Source organism: Mesitornis unicolor, unplaced genomic scaffold (genome assembly GCF_000695765.1).
Source record: "Mesitornis unicolor isolate BGI_N332 unplaced genomic scaffold, ASM69576v1 scaffold20089, whole genome shotgun sequence".
Classification (NCBI taxonomy): Eukaryota; Metazoa; Chordata; class Aves; order Mesitornithiformes; family Mesitornithidae; genus Mesitornis; species Mesitornis unicolor.
The window spans coordinates 2,162-13,666 of record NW_010206786.1 but is presented as its reverse complement, the minus strand read 5'-3'; the positions used below and the strand labels follow the sequence as shown (position 1 = coordinate 13,666).

General features: G+C 52.3%; 1 protein-coding gene across 1 annotated transcript in view; it reads left to right on the top strand.

Annotated features, from left to right (window-relative positions):
• Window positions 1–8,992, top strand: part of RPRD1B (regulation of nuclear pre-mRNA domain containing 1B) — a gene marked incomplete at its 5' end in the record, with an annotated part of 19,416 nt that extends 10,424 nt beyond the window's left edge. Inside the window, one exon of the mRNA XM_010191906.1 lies at window positions 8,768–8,992. Within this exon, the coding sequence (XP_010190208.1) occupies window positions 8,768–8,917 (150 nt within the window). The remainder of the gene's footprint in view (window positions 1–8,767) is intronic.
• Window positions 8,993–11,505: the final 2,513 nt, after the last annotated feature.

Genomic DNA, 11,505 nt, shown 5'->3' with positions numbered 1-11,505 from the left:
TGCCGGTCCTGGAGGGCGCAGGTGCTGTGGCAGTCGGGCGTTGATCAGAAAAGCTCTTTCTGGGAGGAAGCTCGCTCAGTGCCGCAGCTGGGGACTCGTGTGGAGGTGTAATTAATGGTGGTGGCTGTGTGTCACTGCCATCTGTTAAGCGGCACGTCGAGGGCTGCCTCTGCGCCCTGGGCTGCGGTTCCTGCGAGCAGCTGTTGCTGGGTGGGACGGGAGCCGCTGCAGAGGACAAACTCTGCTGGAAGGAACCGGAGCTGCGGCCATCGCGGGCTGTGTTTAGGCTGTGTTTGCCACCGTGACCGACCCAGCGCTCTGACGGACGCGGCTCTGGCAGCGCTGCTGGGGTGGATCGCCTGTGAATGTTGTCTTTGTCAGGAGTGTTTATACTGGAGTTGCTCAATGCCCTGTGACTCTGGACGCGAACCTCTTCCAGAGCGATGTTTTTTCCAGATCAGCCAAACAAGTGCTGGTGCTGCGCTGGGAATCGGGGGGGATAGTTAATAAATCGCTTAGCTTGTTTAGCTTGGATTTCTTCAGGCATAGCGTCTGTCTTGTGACTGAGCCGTTAAAAGGCGCTTTCAGGCGTGGGTATGAAAAGCCATAAAACCGAGTGCTGCTTGGCCCCTGATTTATTTGCTGAATACCACTGCAAGTCTTGGGTCAGGGCTCTTTTCCTCGCTGGAAGGAGGACACCTGTCTGGTAGAAGCGTGTGTGTGTGTGCATACTTAGAAGGGCATAAACGGTAGATGTGTTGCTGTGTAGTTCTTTTTAAAGAGGCAAGCAGTAGGTACCAAACACTGCACATCAGGATTTTAAAGAGCCCGGAACAATCCATAAATCTGAGTCAGTTTGAGACTGTGAAGTGAAGACATTCACAATGACAACATTAAAATTCCTAATGCACTAGCTGAAATGACATGGCAGTTACGATGTTTTCTGTTTTGGGAAGTATCCTTTTGGTAAGGGATGGTACTTGAAAACTGTAACTCCAGCAGGGGCAGAAATGCAAGCCTGAAAACGAAGCTGTTCCCTGGCTGAGCCGCTTTGTTAATAGGAATAACGCTGCTCACTTGCCCACCGTTACATGTAAACACATTCTTTACTGCGCTGGGAGCTGGAGAATGATGTTAAATACCTGTTCGGGCCGGCATCCCTGTCGCTGCCAGACCAGGGTGGCCTGAAGGGCTGCAGGAAATGCCGCTCTGTGGTGGGGAACACCAGGGCGCAGCTGGCACCGCTCGCCCTCCTGTCACAGCTCGTCCTGCTGCTGCGTCTCCGTCTCGCCTGATCAGAGCTCCCCATTGTTGTGCGGTTGTAGAGGCTCGGCAGCGGGAGATGCTGGGTGCAGATACGGCAGCGTATCTGCTCATCGGCTGCGGGTCTTTGATGTTCTGCAGTAACGGGGTGGATAAGCCTGGGTTTTCCTTTGTAGTGCTAATAAGCATTTTAATAGAAGGATCTGAAATTCTTGTAGCAATTAGGAGCGTATTAAAAAACCAAAACATTTACTCAGGCGCAGTCTGAAGTAAGAAAATAACTTAAAACAATCCAGCGTTGCGTATCTCCTCGTTGCGTGCTTTGCTCTCTCGAGATGGCTTTTCCAGAATCCTTGGCACCGTGAGGTTGTTTTCCTCTCGTGAAGGAAGTTTCCTGACTCTCAGATGAGATGGCATTTTTGGATACGAGGGTTGTTTACTTCACCATCCCCATCTGGCCAAGGCTGCTGGCTGGGTTTCTCATTAGCAATACCACTCTGGGCTTTACTTTAAGGTATGGAAACGTCTGCTTTGGAAATCACTCCGGATAATTCTTGTCTTTTATTGACTCACAAAGCAAAGTCTTTCACTGTGATAGCAAGGAAAGTCGCTAATCTACATCTTCTGAAAAGCAGCTTTTGCGGTCTAATGAGCTGCAGTTGTTTACTGATCCTATTAGCGCTGCCCCTCATGAAACACAGCGCATTCTCCACACACACCCATAAACTCAGCGTATTTCTGTCTGCTGGGCTAAGGCTCACAATAATTTGCAGTGTCAGAACCCTGCGACACAGAGCCCTTGTCATCAGGTGCAGAAAAAGCCGTTTAATTCGGGATGGTCTGCTGGGAAAGGTGGGCCTGGGCGGTGGGTTGCACTGCAGGGCTGATCAGGGCAGGGCTGAGGAGCACCCGCGGTTTGGAGGGAGAAAAAGCGGCGCAGAGCCTGTGGGTGGTGACAGCAAAGAAGTGGAGTGTAATAACAGGGACTGCTTGGGGCTGGGGGAGATTGTGGTCAGCTGTTTTTGTGGTCTAAAGGTGGAAAAAGGTAAAATTCCTTTAATTCTGGCAGTCGGCTGCAGAGTGAAATGAGCTGAGCCAGGGCTGATGCTGAGCACCCTACACCAGACGTGTGCTTTAAGGGTAAGTGTTCCCTTCTGCAAGACATGTATTTTAAAGGTAAATGTTCCCTGGTTTAACTTCCTGAAAGGAACGGTGACTTCTGTCGTTCAGCATCTGAACACTGGATTTCCTTTTAGCTGGTGTTTCATCTCAGTCAGTGGTGGCTTGGTGCTGCTGCGCTGGGTGATCTTCTGTGGCCTGGACTCGCAGAACGGGTGTGAATCACGGAATCCCAGAACGTCAGGGATTGGAAGGGACCTCCAAAGCTCATCCAGTCCAATCCCCCACCGGAGCAGGAACACCCAGATGAGGTTACACAGGAAGGCGTCCAGGCGGGTTTTGAATGTCTGCAGAGAAGGAGACTCCACAACCTCTCTGGGCAGCCTGGGCCAGGGCTCTGTCACCCTCACTGAGAAGAAGTTTCTTCTCCAATTGAAGTGGAACCTCCTGTGTTCCAGCTTGTCCCCGTTACCCCTTGTCCTATCATTGTTTGTCACCGAGAAGAGCCTGGCTCCATCCTCGTGACACTCACCCTTTAAATATTGATAACCATGAATGAGGTCTCCCCTCAGTCTCCTCTTCTGCAAACTAAAGAGCCCCAGCTCCCTCAGCCGCTCCTCAGAAGGGAGATGCTCCACTCCCTCCATCATCTTTGTAGCCCTACGCTGGACTCTCTCCAGCAGTTCCTGTCCTTCTTGAACTGAGGGGCTGTGTGAGGAGATGAAATCCTGTCCAGGCAGGCACAGAAGCAAGAGCTGCAGTTTCTATAAGGACCAGATGAGGTGTCCTCATACCTCACGTGCTGGGAGTTCTGTGGTCTGGGTTTTGGCCGTTGCTGCCCCTGTTACAATTGGAGTCAGCTGGGGAGAGGTTTTGTCCATCAGCACCTGAGCTGCAGAGCTGCCAGGGGCAGGATTGCTGTGCTCCATCAAAGCTGGCAGGCGAGGAGAGCAAATCCAGGGGTCGGTCTGTGTAAAGATGAAGTGCAGCAGGGAGAACGTGTCCATGGGGTGCTCCAGGTGACGCCGAAACGAAGTCAACTGAAGAGACAGCACCGGAAGAGCCAAGGGAAAGCAGTGCTGGGAAATGGCAAACCGTGGAAGTGTTGTGGGCATCTGAAATAACTGCAGACAGCAGGAAACGTGGAGAAAGTGTGGGGAGCATTTTAATGTAATAGGAAGAAGGGGAAAAAACTAGCGAGGAGAATGTGCGGTCAGAATTTTCATTGGGATTTGCAATCAGTTCTTCCCCATGCGCTCCAAATGCCGTCTGTGTCTGGAAAAGGTGATACGAGGAACATGCCATGGTGTGTACAGTGTGTGTGTGTACACAGTGTATGTGGGGGGTGAGTACATAAGAATCTGTGTGTGTGTGCATATATAAAAATGTAAAGGACGTGCTGTGTTTAAGCTCCAGTTGAGGGGAATTTTTCTCATGGCTGACTGCATCTGAAAAGTTGAGTTGGAATCCTGCTGAGAGCCGGGGGGGTTTCAGATGGTGGTGGTGTTTCATATTCATGGCTTCAGGGCACCTTTAACAAGGTGTTAAAGCCGTGGCCCTGTGAATTTGCAAACCCTCTTTGATAAGGGATGAAGCGCAGCCTCACCTGAGGTTTTCTGGGCTGCCCAGCACTGGATGTTTTCTCGAAATGGGATTTAGTTCCGCGGGTTAATATCCAATTTATCGCTGTGTTGCTGCCACTGCGTAGGTTTTTGGTGCTGTGGCTGCGGCTGCCCCTTCCTCCCACACAGGAGTGCTCGGGTCGTGGTGTGTCCATAACTTCTGCACCCTGTAGGCATTCACAACTGCAGTGGTGCTGCAAATGAAGTCATGCTGGAAAACAAAAGCAGATAAAAATCACGCAGTATTAACACAGAATGTTTTAATGCATTTTACTGAAGCGAACCAGGGTGTAACTACTCTTTTTGCTTAGGAATCAGGAGCATTAAGATGCTTGCAGGGAGGTGACTGTAGCTGGGTTTTGTGACCCAAGTGTTGGGTTTTGTTATGAACACCAGTGTTTGTTGTCAGATGGGTGTCTTCGAAATGAAGCTGGGTTTCGCTGCCCTTGTACCATGGCAGCCAGGGCCTTATGAGGAGCGGCTGAGGGAGCTGGGCTTGTTTAGCCTGGAGAAGAGAAGGCTGAGGGGAGACCTCATCACCACCTACAACTGCCTCAAGGGAGCTTGGAGAGAGGTGGGTGCTGGGCTCTTCTCCCAGGTGATGGGGGATAGAACAAGGGGAAACGGCACCAAGCTGTGCCAAGGGAGGTTCAGGTCAGAGATAAGGAGGAAGTTCTTTACTGAGAGGGTCGTCAGAAGCTGGAACAGGCTGCCCAGGGAGGTGGTGGAGTCACCATCCCTGGATGTGTTTAAAGAGCGGGTAGACGAGGTACTTAGGGATATGGTTTAGGGGGTAGACAGGAGTGGTTGGACGTGATGATCTCAGAGGGCTTTTCCATCCGAGCCATTCTGTGATTCTGTGATTCTGAGTGAGCTTTCAAACGCCGCAAGGCCGGCGGAGGAGGAGAGGCAACCCCAGCAGCTGCAGAAACGCTCAGCAGGGGCCTCAGTCGCCGACTCCTCCGTTGCACAACTTGAGGCCGTCCTCGGCACGGGGCGCGCGAGGAGCCGCGCTACGGCTTCAGAGCGCGTAATGGTGCCAGCAGCGGAAATGCCAGCCGTGGTGAAGTGTGATGGATGGTGCCGCAGGAGGAGGAAGGCGTGTGGAGCTTAAAAGAGCAAGACTGAACAAATGTAAGGTATGAAAATGAACCGTAGCTCTGTAAGGAAATACATCATTCGAGCTCTGATTCCTGGACCGCATCCTGTATAAAGCCCCTCGCTTTGTTGGTTTAGTGCTGCTGCCAAATAATGGAAACTGCTCCAGCGCCGGCGCTTGCTTTTGAGGTGGGTTCTGCTGCGCTGAGCTCGTGAAATGAAAGACATTTCCCTCTCTGTTATCTGACTTCTCGCAGGGACATGTTGAGCGTGTGGCTGCTGAGAGCCCCTCAAAGCCTTTGCCGTGCTGGCTGCGGTGCTGCTGTTGAGCTCTGCCCGGTGCTGGGGATGCTGTGTCCCCTTGGTGCTGCCACGCTCCTGCAGTCGGGACGTGGCCTGTGCGCTGCGTTTGTGCCCTTCTCTGCAGGCTGTGCTGGTGGTGACGGAGCAGCAGGGGAGGAGAGCGGAGCAGAGCCTGGGCAGGTACGGCCCTTTCCACGGTGGTGTCTGTGTCCTGGTCCAGCAAGCGTCCAGACAACGAGTCCAGAGGACTCTGGGCTCTGGATCAGGCCTTAAATGTGTCTGATCTCTCACTCCTGTTCAGTTGGACTTGCATACAGATAGGTTTGTGGTTAGTTAATGTTTTCTTCCTGGTTCTTTTCTCCCTCGATTTGTGTGTGAAGGTTTGTCAGCCGCTGCCTTCTGACCCAGACTGCGTTTATTTTAGGGCCGTAGGGTTTCTTTACATGGCAAGTTCACGTCTGTTTTGCAGACAAACTCGTATTTGCTTTCTGTGAGGTCTGGGTGGTTATAACTGTGGTGAAAGCTGTTCCCCCAGCTGAACCGTGAGCAGCGCTGCCTGGCACAGTGACCGGTGCATTCCAGGTGGGGATGACTGATTTCTGCTCGTACGGCGTGAATTTGGGAGTTATGGGTTTGACACTGGGCTGATTCAAAGCTCGCACTCGAGGGGACGTGGAAGGAGGGGTTGGAGGCGAGAGGAATGTGCCCTTGGCTCGCTTCACGTTGGAGAGGGGAATTCTGAAGCGGTTTGGGCAAGGCCGAAAGCAGGGGCCTGGCAGGAGGGGAGCGAAGGTGCACGTTGGGCTCTGCAGAGCTGTCCTGCAGCGTGGAGCTGCGATCGTGTGGGTGTTTGGAAAGGGATCTGACCAACCATCCGTGCTTCAAAATGTTGGACTGTCCTCCCCGCGTGTGAATGCGTCCAGCATGTCACGGCTTGACCCGGCGCAGCGATGGAAGTGTCCAGAGCAGTGTGAGCCACAGTGAAACTGTGCTGTGTAACTCACAGGTGAGCCAAGCTCGGAATGAGCTGCCTGTCGCGTCGATGACCGTCGCTTCTGTCACGTTCCGGCAGGGTTTTTTGGGATGAACCACCTCTGTCGCGTTGGTTCGGCGGTGTTTAGTCCCAGTTCTGTGTTCATTTCGAGGACAGGGTGTAACTCACTTGGCTGTGGATGGAGGATGCCGTGTGCTGAAAGGGGACGTTTTTGGTCAGCAAGAACATTGGTGCGGCGCAGCGCCAGCTCTTTCTGTATCGTCCTGAAACGCTGCTTACAGCACAGACCTCATTACTTCGTCTGAAGCAAGCAAACAGCATCCAAATACCATCAATCTTAATGAAGGCCTACTATGCAGCGAGGCAATTAGCGAGGCACACGGAGCCCACACCGAGACCTCGGAGCGCAGCCGTTTCTTTTAAGTGTGCTTCATATTTTTCCAGTTTCACAGAACGGAGGGACCTTGTGCAAAAATGCAGCTTCAAAGCACGTCCTGGGCTACCTGAAAACCGTGACTTCCCATGGAAGCTGCTCACACATCCTGCCTTTGCCAGCAGATGGGGAGTGTTAACCCTGCCCAGACAGTTCTGCACCGCGCTGTGTCAGATCCGTCCAGCGAGTGTTCATCTCTTCTAGGAAATCCCGCTCGCTGGATTTGCTCCCTCAGCATCGTTTCCATTCCTCACTTCAGCCGTGGTTTTCTGAGCCAGAGTTTTTCGCCGTGTCCCCGTTTAAGTGTTTCCCAGAATGGCATGGCTGGGGATGGAGGCTGCGCTCTTATTTCCGTGCTGATTCTTTGTCTTCCGTTAAAACCAGTCAAATCCTCACGATCCTGAACCAGCGTCAGCCTTCTCCTGACTCCTTGTTGCCCTCCTCTAGGCTGGTGAGCAGTGCTGTGCTTTATGGAGCTGGCAGAGCTCTGTTTGAACCTGATGATTGCAGTGCATACATTAACACAAGTGTTTGGTGCTGATGCTGTGTTAACTCACTCGGCCTCGTGAAAGGATTTATGCTTTAAAAAGGCCATTAAGGACGTTCATATTCGGTGCTGGCAGGAAATGTATGGGGTATATTCCTATAGCTGTTCAGGCGCAGGGGTGTTGGGAGCTGCTGCGATCAGCTGCTGCTCTCGCTGTTCTAATCCAAAGCAGTGAAACACGGAGTAAACTCACCGCTGTAACCCTGCAGAAACGGCTCTGCTTTGATTTTTGGAGGAGCCGAGGAGAACGTTTGTTGCTGAGAAGGTTGGAAAGTTTTAAAGCTGTAAACTCTTCAGAAAGATGCTGTGATTAAATGTGGGCCTCGTTTTGTTTGGTCTTCAAAGATAAGCCTCTGCTCTCTGGTAAACCGTTCGTTTTGCCAAGTAATTAAGACATGAGAAGTTAATACTGCAGCTGGCTGCGCGGAGGCCTGTTCTGTGGGTGATGTTAAACGCGTTGTTTCCTGCATTCTGGAGGTGCCACGGCAGAAGTGCCAAGGTCGTTGGGTGAGGACCTTCCAAAGAAACGGTGCCATACTGGGTTTAGTGCTTCAGTGGCTGTCTCTGTGCTGCAGGAACGTTTGGGACCACAAAGCTTTGAAAATCTTATAAATACAAACTTTTAATAGCACTGCTTGTTGCTAGGGACATCCAAGCGGTTGGAGAGCTTGGCTGTGTGCTGCTCTGCCCTTCAGCGGCCTCTAAACATAACTGAACCAAGTGTTCTTCCATTTTCAGGACCTTCCTCTGTCTCCTCATGAACTCCCATCGCTGACATCCGTGTCCCTTTGTCTCTGGTATCCGTGCCCCGTAGGCTGGGGAGGTTTCTGACGATGGGTAGCTGTTTCTTGCTGGGCTTTAGTGCTCAACCCAGGACTCAGTCGTGGAAAATCTCCTTGCAAGTTTCTTCTCCAGGGACTTTTCACTTGCTGTTTTTCTCCTTTTGCAATAAACCTGTACGTTTTAGTGTCTGTTTTGCTTGGTTTCAGTGCAGCGTGAATGTGCTTTCTCTGGTGTACGTTTAGCGATCATACACACGTTTCTGTGGTGTTTTCCAGCAACCCACACAGGAGACCCTGTTTCACCACCAAAACTTGGTTCTGATTTAACATTTGAAAGGGAAAAGCGAATTATCTGAATATTGCTGGAGCTTGCATTGACCAGGGGTGCAGGCCTGGGGTTACCATGGCTTCTCTCCAAGTAGCACGGGGCAGGATCAGTGGCTTTGGGATGCCCACGGCCAGGCTGCGGGTTTGGGTGCAGACAGTGGGGTGTGCAATGGTGCCAGGAGCTGCTCAGAGCCAGGACCTCACCCAGAGAACTGCCAGCTCTGCTGAAGCACTGCTCTGAACCCGTGCTTAACCCTGGTTCTCTTGTCTCTCCCGCAGGAGTACAAACAGAAGCTTGCTCGGGTAACCCAGGTGCGCAAGGAGCTGAAATCCCACATCCAGAGCCTTCCCGACCTGTCGCTGCTGCCCAACGTGACGGGGGGTCTGGCACCTCTGCCGTCCGCTGGGGACCTGTTCTCCACAGACTAGGACTGGCGCTGTCCCCGTTCCACTGGTACCAGCACGAGTGGGAGGACGCTGGTGTTGACTGGAAATCAGTCTTCCGTCACCTGCGGCAGGAGGGGACGCGCAGGCGCTGCTGCGACCTCCCGGCCTCTCGCGCTCACCCTCTCTGCGTCCGCGGGCTCACGCCGAGGGAGGATGGAGAGCACCGTGAGCCCTAACGGGAGTGGGGACAGTCCCTGTAGGCAAACTTTGCTCATATTTTTCCATACTCTTTAGTTGCTGTTTGCTCTTAGCACTTGTTACCCCCACAGAAGTCATGAGAATCATGTACATACGTACCTGGAAGGCTATCCAAGAAAGGTCGGCCGCGTAACGCTCTTCTCTGTACAAACGCCGTGTTATTTCGCAGTGAGTCTTGTCTGGCTTGGTTGGGTTTCTGAGCCCCATCTCGGAGCAGGAGCGTGGCTCGTGGGTGATGTGTGTGCAGGCATTGCCGTGCCGTAGCCTGAGCGGTGGTGCAGAGGAGCGTTCCCAAGCCCTCAGTGCCCCGCGGGGGTCCTGCTTTCCCCATACCCCAATTGAAGCTCGCCACGGGCAATGGAACCATGCAGCTTTTCTCTGCATTAGGGACAGCGCCGTCATTCACTCTGCTGAGCAGTGCAGAACTGGGTGTTACCTAAAGGAGCGCGGAAGTCGGTTTTGTCCTAGCTACCTTAGGTTTGTACCACATTTCTCCTCTTCGTTAGGCAGAGTGAGGTGGTGGCAGCAGCTGTGGCTTAACGAACCGAGAGGCTGCAGTGGTGCAGCTGGTGATGTCCCAGTGATGGGCGCTGCCTGACCCGCTCTGGGCATGGTTACACCGCAGATCCTGCTCTGTGTGTTCTCTCCATAGCTGTAGTGAAGCGATTTGATGAACAGAAGTGAAATGTGGTATGAATATTTCCCTATCTAGAAAATAGACCTATGTATATGCACATATCCTGTATGCACGTGTCCATGCACGTAGGGATTAGAAGGATATACTTAATTTTGTGTCACACATGATTGTGAGTTGATTTTTTGTGATCGGGACAGGTTTAAAAAAAGCAGCATTTAGATCTGAAGTACTCCTAATTCCATTGTGTTGCTAGCTAACGTAGCTGCCGTGGGCGTAGTTACGCTTCAGTTTGTGTGTTAGCTCGAACAAGCTGGACTCTGATCGCTGAAATCCATTCCAGTTTGGTACCAGTTCTGCTGCGGTGGAGCCCCTCTTGCTGCGCAGGGTGGAAGCTGTGGAAACGCCTGGTCTGGCTGCAGGGTTCGTGAGGCAGAGGTGGGTGGGTTGAAGGCTGAGTTTGTGCCTCCTGCAGCCCTGAGCTGTCAGACGCGAGAGGAGCCCCACAGAAACGCAGCGCTCCTTCGGCGTCCTCACCCCTGCGTTTTACAGGGTGTGCAGTGCCTGTTCCGCGGTCAAATACCACAGCATTTTTTGGTCACGAAGTTAAGCTCACATCCTTTTCTGACCGATACTTCATCTGGTCCTTTCTGAAGCTCCTCACACCCCTGCAGCCCAGCCAGGAAAGGTTTTCTCATTACAGGCAGTGCCCCCATGGCAGCGCTGCTCCGTGCACCCACTCCTGGTCCAAGCTGTGCAGACCAAGCGCTGCACCCCTCTGCTTCTGTCAAAAACAGAACCCAAACCCCCCAGAGCTCCCCAGTCCAACCCAACAGACTCATTTCTGTCCCGTCTCAGCTCCTGGTTACCCTGGACCCTTCTAACCAGGAATTGTTTTGACCATTGACTGAATGTGCACCCATGGTAGAACAAAAAAGCTGTCACAAGAGATGGATGTGTTGGCATCTCACACCGTTGTCCTGGGCAGATCTTCTGTGCGAGAGTTGTATGTCTCTTTTTTATTATTAATTGAAATGTTTTGATTTCTTTCTTTTTTTTTTTCTCCCCCCCCAAATATATGTGTGTGTTTTATTTTGCTTAATTTAAATGAAGTCTCGTGGTTTTTAATTTTATTTGTTTTACTTTCTGGGCAAAGGGCATCTGGTGAACTGGGCGACAGCCTCTCGAGGTTAAACCGGTTTCCCCAAGGTGTCTTTTTTTTTAACAAAGGCTTAAACCTGTACATGACTCGATTTAGGAACTACCTTAGACACATAGGCTGCTGCTCGCGACAGCAGTATATTCTGGAACGTCTCATAGATCTCTATTTTTGAATAAAGCGGGTGTCGTTGAACAGTGCTGGCTTCACTCGTTTCTCCCAGCGCAGCGGGGCGGTCTGGGGTGGTTGGCTCCTAAAACCAGAGGAGGGTGGTGCTGAGGACGCTGGCGTTGGGGTGTGCAGATGCTGTTATCGTTTGCCTGTGCACAGTTAACGCTTTCTGCACTTCAGGAGCTGAACGGATCCACAGCTCGTGGTGAACCACCCGAACCACAGCTGCCCCGTGCTGCCCTCTGCTTTGCCGCCCGCTCGACTCAATTGATTTCGGTTCTGCGGAGGACACGGATGTAATTACAGGTACACACAACCCACGGCAGCAAAGCCAGGCCTGATCACCAGCCGGGTGATGCTGCCCGTGCAGGGGCTGTGCGTCCTGGGGACCATTGCTCCCAGGATGTT